This window comes from Mustela erminea, chromosome 9 (genome assembly GCF_009829155.1).
Source record: "Mustela erminea isolate mMusErm1 chromosome 9, mMusErm1.Pri, whole genome shotgun sequence".
Lineage (NCBI taxonomy): Eukaryota > Metazoa > Chordata > Mammalia > Carnivora > Mustelidae > Mustela > Mustela erminea.
In genome coordinates, this window is record NC_045622.1 from 69,566,127 (window position 1) to 69,586,320 (window position 20,194).

Below are 20,194 nucleotides of genomic sequence, written 5' to 3' on the forward strand. Positions count from 1 at the left end.
CATAGCATTCTCCAGGTTCTCAAAGATTTACCAGAAGAAATGCAAGCATATATACTTTTAAGGAAATCAATGCCCAGATCTTCAATTTTTGTTTCTTTCTCAAAACGATCCTCCCAATAATAGGCAGTTTCTAACATCCCTTCTATTACTTTCCAAAAGAAGGACATATGCCCACCCATCCCAAATGTTATGGTACATTGCCCTGCTGTGTAAAACCTTAGAGTAGCAGTAAGACTGGGGAGATCAAAGAAGAAGCCTTCATTCCTGAACCATAAACCCATAGGCCTCCATGAATTATTTCTGTGCTTTTTCTTACATATTTCTGTTGAGAAAGGCATTAGAAATTATGTGTTTTGCCCAGTATGGAGATATATGGTAGAATGGTTGTGTGTGTGTGTGTGTGTGTGTGTGTGTGTGTGTATAGGAGGAGTGGATTTGAAAGTTTTCAATTTATCATATCCCTTCTATCTGTATTTACTCCCAGATTGTGAATAGCTCTTAAGGGACATTCTCCTTAGACAAAGCGAAGTGTGAGCTGGTCAGACACATCAAGCACTCAAAATGGCTTTTGGGGGCACAAATTTAAATGCAAGCAATTCCTTTTAACTATATCTCATACTCAAACCTAGGATATGTCATTCACTGGAAAGAAAAACATCTTTGAAGAGCCAAAGATTCTAAAAGTTAATGATACTGATTCTTTTAAATGCTGGAATACTTTTGAGAATGACTAAATTTTTCAAGGTATATTGGATAAAATCCACAGATGCAAATTTTACATGATTTTTTTTTTTTTTTGGTCAGATTTGGTACACATTATTTAAGGAAGCAGTTAAAGCTTATTTTGTCAACATATTTTTGAAATATTTATACTAATTTCTGCTTCTTGTTAGCAAAAGATAAAATTAATTGCTAGCAGCTGGACTAATTAGATTTAAGCAGTAAATACCTTTTTCCTTTTTTAAATATGAGGGAAGTCTGATCATCAGAGTCCTAAAAATAATCAAATGATTTCTAATACATATATATATATATATATATATATATGTATTTATTTGTTTGTTTGTTTATTTGAGAGCGAGCACACACACACAAGTAGGAAGAGGGTTAAAGGGAGAGGGAAAGAGAATCTTTCCATGTTCAGCATGGAGCCTGACATGGCGCTCAGTCCCACGACCCTGAGATCATGATCTGAGCTGAAGTCAAGAGTCAGACACCTAACCCACTGAGCCATGCAGGTACCCCGATTTCTAATATTTTTATTCTCAAATTTTAATTATTCCTTATACTGAACACCAGATTTCAATATATATACCCACCACCTATTTGCTGAAAAAATACTAGCTACATATTACCTTGCATTATTAAAAGTTTAGTAAATTGCTTTATCTTGGCTTTATAACATACACAAATAAAACCAAATTTTATTTTAGCTCTTAATATTTACAGTTTTTAGCATTTTCCCTTGGAGAATGATTTCTATAATTATTTGTCAGTATTGTTTTAGTGTTTCTTGAAACATATCAAAACACTTTGCAATTAAAAACGAAGTCAGTTCTATATTGAGAAAAATTTGTCTTGGCTGATTGGCTTGGCTGAAAGAACAGTCTGCCGATTAGTTTATAGGGTGGGCGTTTTCCATAAATTAAGTAAGCAAAAGCTGTAGCTTCAAGGTTTTGATAAAACATATTTGAAACAAGCACAAATATTTTACTAAAAATTATATTGGCAATGAAAGTAATAATATTTTGATTTTCCTAATCCTTTCTGAATAATTTGGATAACCCAAGGTACTCCAAGTGAAAGAGCAGTGGGTATAATTAATAAGTATTTGATAAGTCTTGGTAAAGTACTTTTGGACTTCTTCCCAGAAACTGAGATAGTGAATGAACAACTTTAATGATTGGGTGACAAACGCTTTTACAAGTCAAGTGGTTTCCAATTCTTTACTTTTACCAATTTAAAGGAGTTATCAACTGGCAGATCATTAAAAATGGTGTTTGATGATGGATCACCATTGTGATTGCGTAACTCAGAATGTGCAGGATTGAGCAACTTGGCTATGTAAACTCTTTCTATTCCTCTCTATGGATTTATGGGAATGAGATTTTTCAGGGTTTACATCTAAAAATATAGCATTAGGTCAATATTCAATCATGTATAGATCAATTAATGAGAAACCCTGAAAAGGATACAGAGCCTCATTTATCTCATTAAGACGTATATTTATAATAACATTTTAATTTTTATAATTTATAGTTATTAAGCAGAATTTACAATTTACATTTGGACCAGTTGTACTGATAATAATTATAACAATAACTCAACCAAGAAGAGAGTATTTTTTTGAGATTTTAATTATTTATTTGTTTATTTATTTATTTTGAGAGCAAGCAGTGGGAGGGCAGAAAGAGAGGGAGAGAGAGAATCTCAAGCAGACTCTGCTGTGAGTGCCTAGTCCATGTGGGGCTTGATGTGGTTCTCGATCTCATGACCCTGAGATCATGACCTGAGCTGAAACCAAGAGCTGGACTGAGCCAACCATATGCCCCAAGGAGAGAGTGTTTTTAAGCACTTAGAGCCTGATAGTCGCAGGAAATAAAATGACATTTCAAATGTCAGTGATAAATATGACAAGGATGATCCCTAAAACACTTTGAAACTTAAATATATTACATTAAGATAAAATTCTCAGGAGGGATTGGATTGGGAACATAAAGGATGAAAAGAAAAGATGCAAAATGCTCACAATGTTAAAAAAAGAGATTATTCATACCTTTTTAAGGGGATGATGAGGGCATCAAGTTGTTTTGGTATTTAAATTCCACTGAACACATCCAAAAGAGTGATGTAATGGTCTTATTTTATGTCGATATCTACAACCTACTGGAAATTACATCCTTTCCAACTTTGTTCTTGAAACTTATGATGAAAAATTTTACTTTTCGAATTAAAAATGTGTAAGGGGTCATGTGTTTTTCAAAATTCATTTAGAGCTAAATAAGAAAATAAAAACTGCATTAGAACACACAGGTGTTCTAGTTCTATATCATGAAGGCTATCTTCCCTGCCTCTTCCTGGAGAATTGCTTCAGCCCTAAAATCCCTGTCTATAAGGAGAGTTGTCTGTGATGCTCTTGAAGTCTGGACTTTTATAGCCTTGTGAAGACCAGTCCTTCTGCCATGTGCTTCTCAGAATACAGTCTTTCCATATCTTTTGAGTATGTTAACTTTGAGTAGCATTTCCTTCTGCTACATCTCTTTTTTTTTTTTTTTTTTTTTTTTTTTTTTGGCATTAATGAACTATGCTTCCAGGATTCTCTCTCCTTCTGTTAATCCTCACCTCCTTTCAGGGAGACTCTGCTGAATTTTTCTGAAGTTTACCCTGGGTCTCATGTTGGTCTCTTTCTTTATCTAACTCATAGAATGAGCACGAGTTGCTGGATTTGAGTAGCTTTACCACGTTGACTTCTCTTTCCTTTCTGGAACATTCTTTTGTTTTTCAAAACAAAACAAAACAAACAACTTCTAGATGTTGGAATTTGCCTTACTGAGAAAAATGAAATCAATTAAGGTCTGTGCTTGCCCCCAAACCTCCAATTCTAAGAGATCTTAACCCCATTTGCCTTCCTAAATTGGATGTTCCAACCCAGGAGATATTTTCCCATTAGAACAATAATCCAAGCCTGGATTCAGTTACCATCTCCTCTTTAGTATGTGCAGTCTTTCTGTGCCTTTCCTGTGACGCTTGATTCACGCATTTCTCCAATATATTCTCTGAGGACACCAACAATACTGTATGCTCCTTTTCAAAACCTTTCTCCTAGAAATTTATCTAGCAATCCTTTAGATATCTCATGCTGTTCGCTGTAGTCTTCTGTTTTCCAGAGCTCTGTTGGAGCGTAACAACCATTTTTATTATATCTTATCCTCTGAAGGATCAAGAATGTGGGCAGAGCCTGGCTGAGTGATTCTTCTGTTCTGTGTGGCATCAACAGAGGTCACTTGTTGTTACTAAGTTAGCAGATGGTTCGGGAAGTCGTTAGAAAGCTTCTTCGTATGTGTAGTGCCTTGGAGGGGATTGGGGGAAAGCTGGTGTCTGCTGAGAGTACTGATACTCTCAGCAGACAGATCCTACATATGACAGCCTCAGAGTTCCCAAATGTCTTACATGGTAACTTGGGACACTGAAAAGAATGTTCCACGAAGCCTGGGGGCAGCTTCAAGGTGTCTGGTGAGCTAGCCTTGGAGGTTCTGGAACATTCCTTCTATCAACTGCTGTCTTTTATTGTTCGAGCAGGTCACTGAGGCCAGTCCAGATTTAAATAGTGGTGGTGGGGGTGGGTACCAGAGCCTACCTGTCTATGGGAGAAGTAGCAAAGAACGTGTGGCCATGTTTAATCTATCACACCCTGTCACATCTGCCCACATTTATGTAATCTCTTGGCAGGACTGGGCTGCCCTAAGTGTGCCCAGCTATGGATTCTCTATCTGAATCTTTAGCTAGAGCATGTCCCTCTGAGGAACTCATTCCAGGCTGATGTATGAGAATTTACCTCTCCTGATCAGTTTCCCTGGGCTGCAACTGCTCTTTCTAATTGGGAGACAATTAAAATTTTTTTTTTTTCCTTTTTGGATTCCTTATTTCGAGAGGCTAGGTGGTGTGCATCTCCCTAATTCTTTTTATCCCTTTCTCCTGATCTTCAAGATTCTGGTTTTTTTTTGTTATTGTTTCCTCTCTGCCTACTCTGTCTTTAAAACAATATTTCTGTCACTCCGCTTCATCAATCTTTGTTCCTTTATTTTTTCTCTTTTCTACCACTTTTCTCACAATACAGGGTAAAGCATATTTTTGACACTTCTTCAGTTCCTTCTTGATTGCCTAACAAATCTTGATTTTAGAGACTGTGGTAGTTTGAAGCTGACACCAAGATAGGATGGGATAAATGCCTGTCTAGGATAAAGTGGGGGAGCTGCCTGTCCAGGATACAGGGTGGTGGGGGGGAGAAGCAGGGTCAGGCATGAAAAACCATGTTGCAGGTCTGAAAACAGAAATAAAAGGGTAAAGGAGGACATGAATTGGAAGAGACGTGAATTTTCAAGCCGAAGTCTGTTAAGGGAGTCCCCCCAACACTCCTGGGTGGCAGTAGTGTCCCTAGTCACAGCTGGAGTGGGTGGCAGTAGTGTCCCTGCTGTGAGCAGTCACAGCTGGAGCGGTTCAGGGGCTATGGCCTCAACAAGGACATGGGATAGATCCAGAGGGGAAGTTGCTGGGGGCTGTCTATGAATGCTGCCCCCCGGCAGGAAGAGCTCTGGCTACCCCAGGGCAGAGGGCTGTAGATGCTAATGGGAGCCAGGAAGGAGAGCTCCTCTCCAGTTTGGTGAGAGCTACTAATGAGGCTGGATATTCTCCTTGTCTTGAGACCTCTATCCTCTATCTTGGCTGGTCCAGGTGAGGTCCTGCCGACTTTGAGGGAGAGGAACTCACTGACTTTGGAAAACAGAAAGTTGGATTCACAGGAGTTAAGGTCCAACTAACTCCACCACACACCACATATGTGACCTTGGTCAGATTTCTGCGTCTCAGTTTCCTGAAGTGAGGGTTGGACGAGACTGCTAAGGGCCCTTCTGGCTCTGACATACTGTGATGCTTAGGGCCTTGATGATTTCAGGAGAGCCTTTGATCTCATATTCTTCCAAATTTATCTTTGTGAAAAGGATGATTACAACTTTTCATTGTCAGAGAGCTGATTCACCAAGATGATTTGAGGTATAATTACGGTGTATGTGTGTATAGGCATTAGCAAGAAATTATTCTCAGGCATAAATGGTCTAATGTGAGCAGATGATTGCAAAAGACATTGGATTGAATTGTTTAACATCATGCTAATTTGCTTCAAGTGCAAACACTAATCAAGAACACTGAGTAATTATGATTTAGGTACAGGACCCCAATATATGAAATCGGCATTTTCATGTGAACATCATTATCACTTATGTAGCTGTTTACAGCATGCAGGGGGAGGATTCTAAGAAATGCGTTCATTACACAGCTCTGCAGTGACAAATCTTGGTTATTAATTTTACCTTTTGTCAAATCCCTTACAAGAGGCATCTATCAAATCTTAGAGAATAATTTTTACATTTAATGTAGCTTGATTAAATACCCACTTAATCCTAGACTGCTTTATGTAGGGGATTAGCGTATTGCGTGTGTGAAAAATTGTAGGAGTTTGGATAAAGAAAAGGAGAGTCCAGTTTACCTGGAGCCCTAAACCCACTTAATTTTAATCATTTTACAGATGGGGAAACTGAGGCCTAGGGTGTGTATTGCCCAAGATCAAAAAATAATAACAGCTGACAATTTTATTTTGCTTCCATGTGCTGAGTACCTTTACAAGTCATATATATATATATATATATATATATATATATATATATTTCCTATATAAAAAGTTCTCTCTCTCTCTGTATATATGTATGTGGGCTCTGTATTGGCTACCTTAAGAAATGGGTACAGCCACCCTAAGAGACAGGCAGTTATTTCTCCCCCACTTCACACATAAGGAAACTGCAGGCTAGGAAGGCTGAGTTACTTGCTCTGGGACACATGGAGAAAAAGGGCAGAGGGGGCAAAGCCAGGATTTGCACCCGGGCATTTTGGCTCCAGAGTCCCTGCTTTCAACCTCAGACACACTTCCTCATCAACACACTGTGTAGAAAAGGCGAGCTGGCATCAGAATTCCAATCTCCTCATTTCCTTCTAAGTGTTTTTTTTTCCATAACGTTAGGTTTAATAAAAACAAATCCATTTTGATATTTTGAAATAACATAGCAACGGAAACCTCCCGAGTAGCTGCCCAGAGCTGCTGCTCTGGAGGTGTTACTTTCTCGCATAAAGCCCCCCAAGGCGATCTTTCTGAATCACTATCTCCACATCTCCCAGGAGAAGCGCAAGCAGCTAGAATTAATTAGCAGGTAGGAATCTTTTATAATCAATGAATCATATGCTTCAAAGCAAATGGCTGATTAGGAAGTAGTTTCAAGATATGTGAAAAAGCTTTTTCCCAGAAATAAGCTAAACTAATCTTTATGTCTCATTTGTTGATGAATTTTCCATTTGCTTTTCTTCCTGGTTCTCCCTGGGTCCTACGTTCAGTCATTTCCAGCCTTCTTGCCTCAAGCCTTAGCTCCCAGAGCCTGGAGCAGTCCGATGTTCCTGAGTTACCCACTCTTTGATAGAGAGGGTTCCTGGGGTTGCTGCATTTGGCCTGGCTATACCCATGATGGAGATGTGCCCTGAGCACTAAGCTACTGGGGACTACTTCTCTTGACTCAACCCCGGAACCCATTACCCAGCTGGAGTTTGCCGTAGGCAAATGAACCAAGTCTTTGGTCATAGCCGTAGCAACTCATTGGTTTTCAACTTGATGGCTTATTTAACTGATCATTTCTCTTCTCATTTGAAACCAGTAGAACAACAAAGCATACTTGCTGAGACCATCAAGATTGAGAGCTGGTTTTCTGATCCACTGGAAAAGAGCACATTTGCTGTCCATGTCCCAGGGAGTTGAAATTATCCCATATTCCTGAAACGTAGTTTGGACCTCATGCAGACTCATGTCTTTCCCAAAGCTAGAATACCTCCTCACCCCCATAGTGGGACTGTGGATGGGGTGGGATTATCGATTCCCAGGGGCTTCTAAGGGCATGTACCCACTGGTATTCCGTTAAAGAAGATTAGGTGGGGTGAGTGACCATCAACCATCAGACTCTGCTCTCCTTTCTTAGGCGCTGGTGAGAAAAATCAATGCCTCAGACAACATCTACACCACGGAATCCACCACAGGAAACCTGTTCAGCCTGACCCAGGAGGGGGCTCCCTTGTGCCGCATCATAGCAAAGGTGAGCTGATAGTTGGTGGCCAAACTGAGGGACCTGGGGAGAGGGGGAGGAACCTACTTTGGTGGGACTAGCTTGCTCAAGAAGTCTGTCTTGCCTCTAGCATTTATTTGCCGTGCGATCTTGGAAGAGTCAGTTCCCCTCTTTGGGCCTTGATGTCTCCATTTTTAATAGTGGCTAGGCCCTCTGCTTTCAGTTTCCACTTTAGAGAAAAGCTTAGGTCCCCAGAGTCTATAATTCTCTTCATGTGGTATCTGTTAGAAATGTCAGCCACCTCTCCCACCAAACCCAAACAAAACACATCCCCTAACTCAGGTTCTTGATGGTTCTCCAAAATACTTGCAGCAACTACAATACTATATGAGGGGAAGACAAAATTGAGAATGACAGTGGTTTTCATCAATTACAAAGGAAGGTTCTCTTTAAAGATTTATTTATTTATTTGTTTTATTGAGAGAGAGAGAGAGCATGGTGGGGAGGGGCAGAGGGGAAGAGAGATTCCTGAGCAGACTCCTCACTGGGGAGCCCAGTGTGGGGCTTGACCCCAGGACCCTAAGATCATGGCCAGAGCCAAAACCAATAATCTGCTGTTTAACCAACTGAGCTACCCAGGCACCCCACGGTGGAAGTTTTATTTTGCTAGCTTCGTGGTTAATTTGCCCCTAAACTTGGAGTCCAAACACTTCGGGCAAATACAGACAATTGATAACCCTAGGATCTTATTTCATTTTTACTATTTTTTTTAAACTTGAGAAATGACATTGCCATGGAGATAGAAGCACTGATCTAATTGGAAGCAAGTTACGTCTTTTAGTCAACTTCATGTGGCAGCCCCAGGAAGACAGTGTAGCTCAGTGGTTCCCTGTCTTGGCTCTGTCACCATCCCTCAGGGGGTTTTTGGAAACCACAGATAATTTTTTGCCCCACCTAAATTTACTGAGGTCCTGGGGTAAGACCTGAGACTCTGCATTTTAACAGTCCCTACAGGTAATTCCAAGGTAAATTCCAATTTACCCTACAGGTAATTCCACTCTCAGAATCACCCATCTAAGTCCTTAAAGAAATCTGGAAGAGGAGAGTAAATGCTTGTCGACTCTGCATAGGGGAGAAGTAAATTGTACAGAACAGCAGTAGCTGACATTTGAGTGTTGCTGTCCAGCATGCTTAATGCCTTACAGACATTATTTCCTTTAAATCCTAAAACCATCCTAGGAAGTAGGTATCATGTTTTACTCATCTATGATTGAGGACATAGTTTAAGGGTCTTACTCAGGGTCACACAACTGATAAACAGTGGAGTCAGAATTGGAACCCAAGTCTCTTTAAATCAGAGCTCATGATCCTCAAGCTCATGGTGGTGACTTCTTGTTCTATCCTGACACTTTAGACTCTTGGGCCAAAGAGTGACTCAGAAGTTCTCAACCCTAATGAGTATTGGAATCACTAGGGAGCTTTAGGTGTCACACAGCTAGTAAGTGGGTGAGGTGGAATTTGATACTGCCTGCTTGGCAACAAAGGCTATGATCTTACTTACTATTCTGAGCTGCCTCTTAGCAGTCCTTTCTCCTCTTTCTCCTTCTTCTCCTCCTCTTCCTCCTTCTGCCCTTCTCCCCCATTCTACAACCTTCATTATTTGCTGCCTCCTTTCTTTTCACCAAGCACCGCACTAAGCTTTTCATTTACGACTTCACTGATCCTCCCAATGGCCTTCTGACGTGTTATAATTCCCATTTTTAAGATGAGGGAATAGAGGCTCAGAGAAAAGGTGAACAACATGTCCGAGGTCATGTGCTTTCAGGGCAAAAGCTGGTATTTTAACCAGACCTACTGACTCCAGAATCTTAATCTCTGCTTCTTATGTCTCCAACCCTTGGGAGAGAGCAGACAGAAGGCTGAAGGAAGACAAGATTCAGTGACGACTCCCCTCTTTCGGGCCCGGAAGATGTTGACACTGGTTCATCCAGTGGAGTCACTGTTCTTGGGTTCTCAATCCTGAGAGTGATGCAGGAGCTGGGAGTCCCTGGTACCCCCTACGGCGCCTCCGCACGGCAGCCTCACTATCGATGCTCATTGAGTGTGCCCAACGCTGTGACAAATGTGGGATGGCTGCTCTCAGTGGCCTTCCTCACCCACCTCCTTGGGGTCCAGCATGGTTTGCCTTTGGCCACTTCACCCATCTGAGCTGCCTCCAGAAGATGATTGGGGCAGCCTATCTGAGGTCTGTCCTCTCAGCCCCTTGAGTTCCGTTGAAGGCCAAGAACAAACCTAGTCTTCCCTGTGACGGTCATGGTCAGCCCCACCCCTTCCTGAGGGCAGAGCCGAGCAAACTCCCCTGTGCTTTGTCAAAATCACCCCCTCTCCTGCTCCTCTATTACTACCCCCCCGCCCCCGACTAGCCTACACCCCACAAGTGGCCTCCTTAGCTTTCTGACAGTTGATCCCAAGTCTGTCTGAATAATACCTACCATGATACACTTTGGCTTTGAGCCCAGCGCTTTCTACAAAATTAAACAAGCTCCAGCCAACAGTGCCATTCCACCGGCACAGGCGATTCCCGGCTCTGCTCTAAGCTGAGTGCTGCTCTTGGGTCCGGGAGGGGTCTCCAGGGGTGTCCACACAACTAGTCCATCTCACTTTCTCGGCAGCCTCCCTCCTTCTCTCCCTTCCACACACCCCAACTCTTGGGATGCCTTTCATGAGGAATTGAGACCCTCTTCCAACCAGGAAGCTTTCCACAGGCTGACCCTCCCCTGGCTATCCCGACCTGGGAGCTGGGCCCTTTCACATACGGTAACTCAATTGTTCCCCCGACAGCTGGGCTGTGTAGCTACCATGACCCCATATTTAGTCAAAGTTAACCAGCAGCAAAGCCAGGGTTTGAACCAGAATCCCTGCAATTCGGGTTTCGGATTCCTTCCCTTTAGCTTTTGCAGTAGCTAAAAATGCAAAGAGAGCTATTTTTCACAGGCTTGGGAAACAATGTATTGAGAATCCAATGCAGATGGATACAGAGGCTTAAATATATAAATATGCTGGCTTCACTGTCTCCTGAGCCAAAGGAAGCCTGCCATATTGATCCCGGCATTCAGTCTGGCATTCTTTGGTATCATTTCTTTGTTGTATGCTCCAGACGTAAATATCTACCCACTTATTGATCTACCTGTCATATCCATGTACTTATGTATCTATGCATCTATCATTTATCCATCATTTCTATCATTGTACGTAGGAATAATATTTATGCTACATATGCTTAAAAATGAGCATACACATATAAAAATATATATACATATAAAATATATATATATATATATAAAAATATATATAAACACATATAGATGTACCTACATATATAAGCACCTATAGGTATATAAATACTTGTATGTGGAGGGAGGTCCTTAATAACCAGCCAGGCTGGCTCGGGAGACCATAGAGCTCCTGTTCCTTTTCTTCTCCCTTTAAAAAGCAATTTGATTTTCCTTCAGTGACTCTCTGAATAAGACCTTTATGTGCAGCCCTCTTCGGCTGTCTCAGAGACCATGAGAAAGCAGGAAGACAGGGATAAAGGATTGTGGAGTGACAAGTCAGAGAGGGAGCGCCTTGTCACGCACTAGAGTCTATCTTTATCAGAGTCGTGCCGTGCATTTACAATCAGAGTACTTCTGTTTGACCTTTCCACAGTCCTCTCTCAGATGACGTTAGGAGCTCCTTCTCTGTGTTCCTCTAACCCCGCACACCCTCATTTCATCGCACTCCTACCTGGATTTCTTCCCGCTTTAAAGATTAGCTGTCATCCCATGACTCACAGGTTGTCGGACCAAGAGTTCAATATGGACCGGGCCTGAGACAGTGTTGTTCAGTGCTCAGCACAGCGTCTGGCTTATAATACACCATTAATAGTTTCTGGCTGCATGAATGCATTCATCAGGTCTATATAATAAGCTGTTTCCCCACCAGATGAACTACCCCAAAAGGGAGTGGGAAGATGAAATTTAAGGACCGCTCTCAGCTGATGATAAAATGTTGGAAATGACGAACTCATCTGGGTTCCTGCAGTGACAGGCAGCAGAACTCTCAGAATGAAAGGGCTGCTGGGCTGAGTTTTGTGGGATGCCGGGTTGGGAAGATTCGGGACTTGTTGCAACAATTCTGTGCCGGGCTGTCATGGTCTTGGCTGCTTCTCCTTCCAATTCCTCGCTCATTATCTGAGCCATCAGTCACAGCTGCATCCCCAGAACACGAAACGGTGCCTGTTGCTAGGTATATTGTTTCTTGAAAGAGTTCACAAAGATCTGACAGGGAATGGTATTTTTGCCGAGCTCAACCGTCTTCTTCCTGCAACATTTTTTTTGTTGTTTTGTTTTGTTTTCCAGTTTGGGGAGCAGAGTGCAACAGGTTTCGTTAGAGCCAGGAGGAGTAAGGTTAAAGGCAGGTGCCCTGCCAGACCGAGTTCCTGTCAGTCTTCACGCATTCCTGATTGCCGCCATTCCCACGCACCCTTGTAGCCATCAGGGGAGGGCAGAGGGAGGAAAGAGGGCAGAGCCAGATGGGGGTGTCCAGAGTCTCCTGCTTTGGATATTCATGGTGGTGTTACCACTGGTTTGCTGGGCACTCTGGTGGATCTGCTTTGTGATCTGTTGGCTCCCTCACTTTGGTCTGAGAGCCTGGGCTGAGGGGAAGCTCCAGTGATTTTTTAATAGGGTAACTATGACCACCTCGGACGTGTGCCTCACCCCAGGCTTCTTCTCAGAAGTCCTCCCAGACTGCTGAGAAGTCTCCACAAGTAAAACATGTTTCCATGACCAGCTGTCGCAAAAGAAGTCTACATCCACACTCAGCTAGGGTGATTGCTCCTGAAGGTTTCTTTTTCTTTTCTTTTCTTTTTTTTCTTTCTTTCTTCTTCTTTTTTTTTTTTTTTATCTTTTACAAACCAGAGTGAAGAAGAGAAAACAAGGATGTGTAGATTTGGGTGAATTATTTCACCCATCTGGACTTGGCATTTTTTCCCTCCCAAAATGAGAATAAATTCCAGTATTGATATAAATAAGACTCCTTTTTTGTACGCCTGCCATGGTTGGGAGGATCTGAGGAATGATGGTGGTTGCTGGAGGAGGGGGAACCCGCACCGGCCTCCTAGGCTTCAGTTTCCTCCACCTGCCTCAGATTTGCTTCTTCTAGAATGTCTTTCTGAGGGCTCCAGGCTTGTTCTGAGGCAGGCACTGAGTGGAAGCAGTGTTGAATGGTAGACCCTACTACCCTAGCCCCAGAAGCATCTGGGGAGTCCCTCCTCCAGTTTGGACTATTAGAGCGATGTTCCTTGTGGAAGGAGCATTTCTTTGCAGCATGTATGTGAGCATGGAAGAGTGTGTGTGTGTGTGTGTGTGTGTGTGTGTGTGTGTGTGTGTGTGTTTAGGAACCATAGGAGAGGAAACACTCTTTTCTTTCTACCACCTTCTTAGTTCTCTGAAAATTGAGCTGACAAAAGATAGATTAGCAAGAGAATAACAAACCAAACTTTCTTAGTACGTACATCAGTACATCAGTACATCAGTACATCACGATGACACAGGGAGCTCTCAGAGACGAGTGAGTCAGAGGGTTGGTTAGAACTTGTACTTATAGAGCAAAGAACAATTTTAGAGAAATAACAAAACAAGGAACAGGAAACCTGAGAAGAACTTTGAATCTCTAGGGCTGGCAGACCGTGATAAGGCAGAGCTACAGAAAACTAATAACGGATGAAGGATGGTTAGTCAGATTTGTTGTGCAGATTCCCCGGGGCCATCTCCGTGCTAGAAGGTTCTGACGTTTTCTCTGATGATTAACTTTTTTCCTTCGCAGTAGAAAGGGGAAGGGGATAGCTCTGTACATGTGCATCCTCCTTTTAGGCAAACAGGAGGAGGGCAGAGATCTCTGGTATCTCTTTCTTCCCAATTACCTTTAGTTCAAAATAATCTTTATGCCCCAGTAATGTATTTTGGGGGGACATATTCAGCTGCTTTCCAGACCTGAAAAAAAAAAAACATCACAGCTGGGTGAGGGATGCCAGTTATTCTCACATTAGCCCCAGGACGGGGGACCCAGGGAGGTCATGTGACATTTTCTCTTTTCTTGGCAGGAGGGTGGGGTTGTAGCCCTCTTCAAGGTCTGCCGCCAGGACAGCTTCCGGTGCTTATACCCCCAGGCGCTGCGCACGCTGGCCTCCATTTGCTGCGTGGAAGAGGGTGTCCACCAGCTGGAGAAGGTGAGAGAGCAGCTACCTGGCTGGGGTGGGGGGTGAGGTCCCTGAATCAGGGGGGCAGCGGGTGGGGCCCGATCGACCTGGTGGCCCCCCCCCGGGCCTCTTCCCTGAGAACCTCTTTCCCCAGGCATCCCTCCGAAGGGGTTGCTGGGATCTTGACTGTGGGAGATAATGAAGAGGACAGGGATTGAGGAGTCTGGCCAGGTAGGGCAGGGCTCAGAGGGGCACTCAGCACGTTCTGGGTGGAGTGGCCAACAGTCCAGTGGGCAGAACAGAGCAGGAGGTAGACAGATAGGGTGCAGAGTGGTTTCCAAGGTTAGGGCTTTTGGTTCTTCCCACATGGCAGGACCCACGTGGAAGGTGGAGGGCCCCACTCCCTGGGGAACTGAGTGGGTAAAAGAAGGATGTGCCTTGGCCGGGGCAAAGCAGGTGGGGCTCTGCCAAGACAGAGGGATTGGGTCAGGGAAATGGAGCCGAAGTCCAAGCGTATGTTGGGTCCATATGGCATGGGCTGGGCGGGGCCAGAGGGAAGCGAGTGATATGGTAGACCCAGGTGCCTCAGGCCCAGACGCCCCAAGGCAGTGTCACTAATTCCATCAATCATACCCGCCCCCCGCCACCCAAGTTGTAAGGGTAAGTTTGCTCTTCAGCTACCCAGACCTGAGTGGCCGTCAGGGACTTTAGCCAGGAGGGTTAGGGAGGCTGGGGCTGACATTTGGAAATGTCTCAACCAAGTTTCAAGGAAAGATGTTGAACACTTTTATGGAAGAGAGGCACAAAGGCCAGGAATAGCCTGGCGACAGTTGTGGTACTCTCAGGATGAGGGGGTAGGTGCCTTGAGTCTGGTCTGTATGGGGATGGGGCAAACCAAGTGTTCCCCTCCCTCTGTACCCGTGTCCCCCAGTCTGGTGCTGGCTCCAGAAAACCCACACCCTACCAGCTTCTTCACTTTGGTCTGGACTCCTAGTCAGATGGTTATCTCACGTCCTGCCTACCTCTTTCCACGGGACAGGGATCATGGGCTCAGAGACGCTTTTGGCCAGGGTTGGAGGATGGTGAGGGATTCTGCTCATTTTACAGAGGAGAAGGCTGTGGGTCGACATGGGGAAGTAATTTGTGTGAGGTCACAAAGCAAGATGGTGGAAGAGCTAGTACCAGTCCTCTGGGCAGAGCCTCCCCTTCCTGCGGGGGTGGAGGCCTTTGTATGTGTGTGCTTACTCGGAGAGCAGAATGGGGGAGGGGGAGGGACAAATTTGATGGACAGACGGACTCCCTGAGGCAAATGCATTGGACGTCTCCAGCTCTATGCGCTGAATAATCTTCTCCCTTCTCCCCTAAAATCCTCTTCCTGGGACAGTGGAAACACGGCCAGACTGGTTTTGTTTTTCATTTTCTTTCATGCTGGTTAGTGGGAAGAACATGAAAAAATAGAAGGGACTGGAATCACCAGTTCTCCAAAAGCAGTGGATTTCTTGGCTTCGGAGATTTGCAAAGCAGCAGGAAGTTTCTAATCCAGGGAAGAAAAACAGCAGAGCTTTTTTGTTTAGAGCTGAAAACCTGTGTAGCTAGGGAGTCTGGAGGCGATTTTTACTTCCACCTTCCTGCTGCTGCTCCAAAGCCAGAAGACATGAAGGCACCTTTACCAGGCCAGATGGTCCGCCCAGGGCCTGTGTTGACCTAGCCCTAACACACATTCCTTTTTAACTCACTAGAACCCTGTGAGGTGAACCCTCTTTTTTTTTTTTTTAAAGATTTTATTTATTTGACAGAAAGAGAAAGAGAGAGATCACAAGCAGGCAGAGAGGCAGGCAGAGAGAGAGGGGGAAGCAGGCTCCCTGCTGAGCAGAGAGTCCGATGCGGGGCTTGATCCCAGAACCCCAAGACCATGACCCAAGCCCAAGGCAGAGGCTTAAACACTGAACCACCGAGGTGCCCCGAGGTGAACACCCTTTATATCTCCATCTTAAAGACAGGAAACTGAGTCTCAGGCAGTCTTGGCGACTTGCCTAAAATCACAAAGAACATTCTAGAGCCAGAATTTGGACCCCATCAGCCTGAGTCTGACGTCTAGGCTTCCTGACCGCCTTGCTGGTTTTACAGATTCTCTCAGAGTGCCAAAAGAGTCCCTGCAGCTAAACCCACGGTCTCCTTGCTGCTCCTGGCCAATATGCTAACCTTCCCTGGCCCCAGATGGCCCAGGAGAAGGTAGTCCTAACTGGGCATTCCCCTCATCCGGGGCAGATAGATTACTTTCCATACACAAAGAGTCCAGAAACACCTCTATGCCCGGCGCTGAGCAGGAGGGAAAACAGCCAGAGAAGAGCCCCCTGGTGGTCAGAATAGCAACTACATGCTACAGCCGTGGTGCTTTGCCTAGCGGTTCCCAGGGATTTCTACTTAGATCTGATGCTTGCCTGAGTGTGCAAACATCCCTATTACACAGATGAAGAAACCAAGGCTTAGAGAGATTAAATGACTTGTCACCCAGAATTACACAGCATGTATTTCATTCATTCAGCAAATATTTTTTGACTGCTCTTTGCCAGGTACTGTTTCAGGTACCGGGAGCTTAGTGAACAAAACAGCCAAATCCCTCATCCTCATGGAGCTTCCATTCAAGTGCAGGGGGTGGCAAGCCAAGACCTGTCACATTCAGCCTGCTGCCTCTTTCGGTATAGCCCGTGAGTGGAGAAATTACCCCCCACCCCCTTTTTAAATAGTTAAAAAAAAATCGGAAGAATAACATTTTGTAGCCTGTGAAAATTCTGCGAAATTCTAATTCAAATTTTTGACCCAGAAAGTTGTCGTGGAACTGGCATGCTTCTTCATTTAGGTGTTGACAGTCTACCTTTATGCTCCAGCAGTGAGTTGAGTAATTGTATGAGACCATAAGGCCCACAGAGCCAAAAATATTTCCTATCTGGCCCTCGGCAGAAAATGTGTTCTGACCCCAGTTCTAACAGGTAATCAGATCATTGTGACAATGATGAACAGGACAGTTAACAGCGAATACTTGCTTTGGGCAAGCACTTTGCTAAGCCCTTCCTTTCACTGTGTCTTGTAATCATTACCACCCCGATGCTACTGTGATTATCCTCCTTGTTTACAGAAGGATGGGAGGCTCAGGGAAGTGAAGCACCTTGCTCAAGGGCACACAGCTAACGGGTGGTCCAGGAGACATGTAGTCAAGCTCTGCCAAGCCAGAGCCAGCCTGGGCTGTGAACCATCATGTGGACCCAGGACTAATATCTGACATTGTGAGGCCTCACAGTGCGCTGCTTCCAAAATCGAGAGAAATTCTAGACCCAGGAAGAGCTCGGAGTCTCTCCCACCCCTGCCATGCCCTCTTCCCGTCGTGCCCACACCTGCCCGAACTGTGTGGTCTGGGCTGCTGAGAGCTGGCCTCAGAGGCTCTAGTGAGGTTGGCCATTGTTAGTGTTTAGAGCGCAGGGTGGAGAAGCCCAGAGACAGGCTGGATTATAGAAACCGCAGCAGGACCGGGGAGGTGAAGACAGGATAGGGAATGTGGTGTCCAGGGGGTCTTGCCCGCTGCACAGTCACAAGGCCCAATTCATGCACTAGTCACAGAATGTCAAAGTCCCAGCCTCGGCTGATTTGCTGGCCTGGGCTTCTCACTGAGGAGCCCTTGACTAATTGGCAGTGAGAAATATGCTGGATTTGGTGAAATTCATCTTTGTCATGCTGCTCCCCCACTTTCCTCCAACCCCAGAAAGGTCTGTTAAATCACTCAAAGACCCTAGTGACAGCGGCGCGGGTCTAGCCAGGACACCAGACAGACTACCGTGGGATGCCTGGGCTCTGTCGGGTGTGGGGCACTCACGTGGTCCTCGATTCAGGCGTGGATCCGTTCATCCACTCTGGGAAGTCACTTCAGCACCGGCGCCCTCCTTGCTTCTGTCATCCAGCCGTCCGCTCACTCATCCATTCACCTGCTCAGTCCATCACGCAGCAACCGTGGTCTGCACCCTTCCCTCCTGGTAATCTGCTGAGAAGCCGCCCAGCGCAGTGGAGAAGCCATGGCCTCTGATGGTCAGGCTTTCCTGGTTGGGAGCACAGGGTTCTCCACGACAAGTTTGGGCACCTTTCCCTGAGGACTTGGCTTACCTTCCCAGAGGGGCCGCGTCCTCAGTTAAATGGGCATGAGGAGATCTAGCTCCGAGGACCGTCAGAGGAGACTAGATGCACAGGAACGTGGTGCTGTTCGCACGAGGGTACCCAAGAAAGGGTAGCTGTTATGATGGCATTTAGCGAGACAGTCACCGGGATTTGACCATCAGTGGCCTGGGGAAGATTACCATCGGGTGGACTGGGGGAGTGCTGACCTGGCGGGAGGAGGAGGCTGGCATGGTGGGAGATGCTGCTCAGGGCTCAGTATGGAGAAGCTGGGTGGGGCTGGGGCACGAGTCCTCGAATCCTTTCCATTTTACAGATGAGGAAACTGCTTGGAACTGGAGAGCTTTAGAACCAAGGCTGGCTCTGAGGTGGGGATTGCAGAGGAACGGCTTCCTGGGAGCCAGGATGCGCGTGTTAGCTTGGGCAGCGAGCGGACTTGGACACTCCCTGAAGAAGGTTGATGGGGCGACATGTCAAAGCACAGTGCAGGCCTCTCCAAAGGTGTCTGGAGGGTCTTTTAAGAATCTATTCTTTCTTTTCAGAGGCCTGGTTCATCCTGGCCACAGCCTCTCCTACATTGTGTTTCCCCTAAACCAGTGAGTTTCAGGAAGTCTGTCCTACGTCCCTTGTGTCCTTGGCAGACAGTCGCCCCTCGTTCCCCAGACTCTGTGCTGGGCTCTGGAGAGGAGGGACAAACAGCTATGTTCTCTGTCTCCCCCTGGGGTTGGCTGGGGCGAAGCCAAGAAATTCAGACAGTGGAAAGCGGCTGTCCCATGGCCATCAGAGGCCACAGGCCAGTGGCACCACCTCTGCTTTCGGTGCTGGTGCAGGAAGGAGTAGGGAGGCAGTGGAGCTTGGCTCAGAGGGTCAAGGAGGAGCTCCCAGGCAGGCCAAGGGAAAGAGGCCTCGGCAAAGGCAGAGGTTCTCCACAGCTGGCTAGTGGGTGGTGGAGCTCTAATTCTTTCAGGAGCTCTATGTTCAATGAACTGGGGGAGCCTAAAAAAAAAGACAGTGTTCTCTGGATCCTACCTTGGAGAAGACTAGAGGAAGAAAACAAGGGCCCAGGAGGGAGTGAGGGCCCCAGAGCCACACGGTCCAATGAGAGCAGACAGACCCAACTCCGTCTGGATGGCCAGATGACCCAGCCTGCCTGGCCTGGTCATGGCAGCCTTCCTGGGGAGAGCTGTAGGGTTTAGATAGGCTGACAGAAGGCTAGGGGACAAGTCATTCCTCTCTGAACCATGGTTTCCTCTTTATAACACGGGGACAACTCTTCCTTGGTGGAGGGGCCACGATGAGGCGGTGGGACAGTGGGCGGGGATCGCCAAGTGGTGCCTGCGAGGAGGGAGCACTCCGCCTGGGTTGGCTTCCACTCCCTCCTTCTTGCCCATTTGTCTCCACTATTTCAGGTAGATCTGGGGAAACCCTGCATACCCCTAAAGAGGCTGAGTCCTGGGATTTTTACAACAGTCCTGGCAGAGTCCCAGATGTTCTGCGTGGTGAGAGGGACAGTCAGGGCACTGCTGGTGCAGGAGCCCAGTTTGGACAGGGCCAGGGGCCAGGATGGAGTTGCAGGGGGTGGGGGCTTGAGCGAGACTGGGGCTGTGGTCCAGGCAGGGGGATGGGGATCTGAGGGGCGGGAACCGATGGGTCTAGGGCCATAAGTGGGGACATGGGGGGCACCCAAAGCCCAATGCTAAGACAGCCTCAGACAACCTCAGAGACAGTTCTAGAAAGTACCTCTTCCAGCCTTGCGACCAGACACCATCTTGCTTTCAAAAGAGCTTCCTTTTATTCCCACCCCCTCCCTCTTGTTTTATTTTTTCAAATAAGGAGTTCACCCTGTGCTGGAGCCAAAGGGAGAGTTTAATGAAAATCGATGGAGAAATTAAAGATGGAAGGAAATTAAAGATGAGCA

The 20,194-nt window shown here is 45.8% G+C and overlaps 1 protein-coding gene across 6 annotated transcripts in view; it reads left to right on the top strand.

Annotated features, from left to right (window-relative positions):
* The window catches only part of INSC (INSC spindle orientation adaptor protein), a 120,687-nt gene that overhangs the window by 63,127 nt on the left and 37,366 nt on the right, over nucleotides 1-20,194 (top strand). For all 6 annotated transcript variants that reach the window (XM_032359201.1, XM_032359203.1, XM_032359202.1 and 3 more), the window contains 2 exons: nucleotides 7,791-7,904; nucleotides 14,020-14,145. In XM_032359201.1, coding sequence (XP_032215092.1) covers nucleotides 7,791-7,904; nucleotides 14,020-14,145 — 240 coding nt within the window. The remainder of the gene's footprint in view (nucleotides 1-7,790; nucleotides 7,905-14,019; nucleotides 14,146-20,194) is intronic.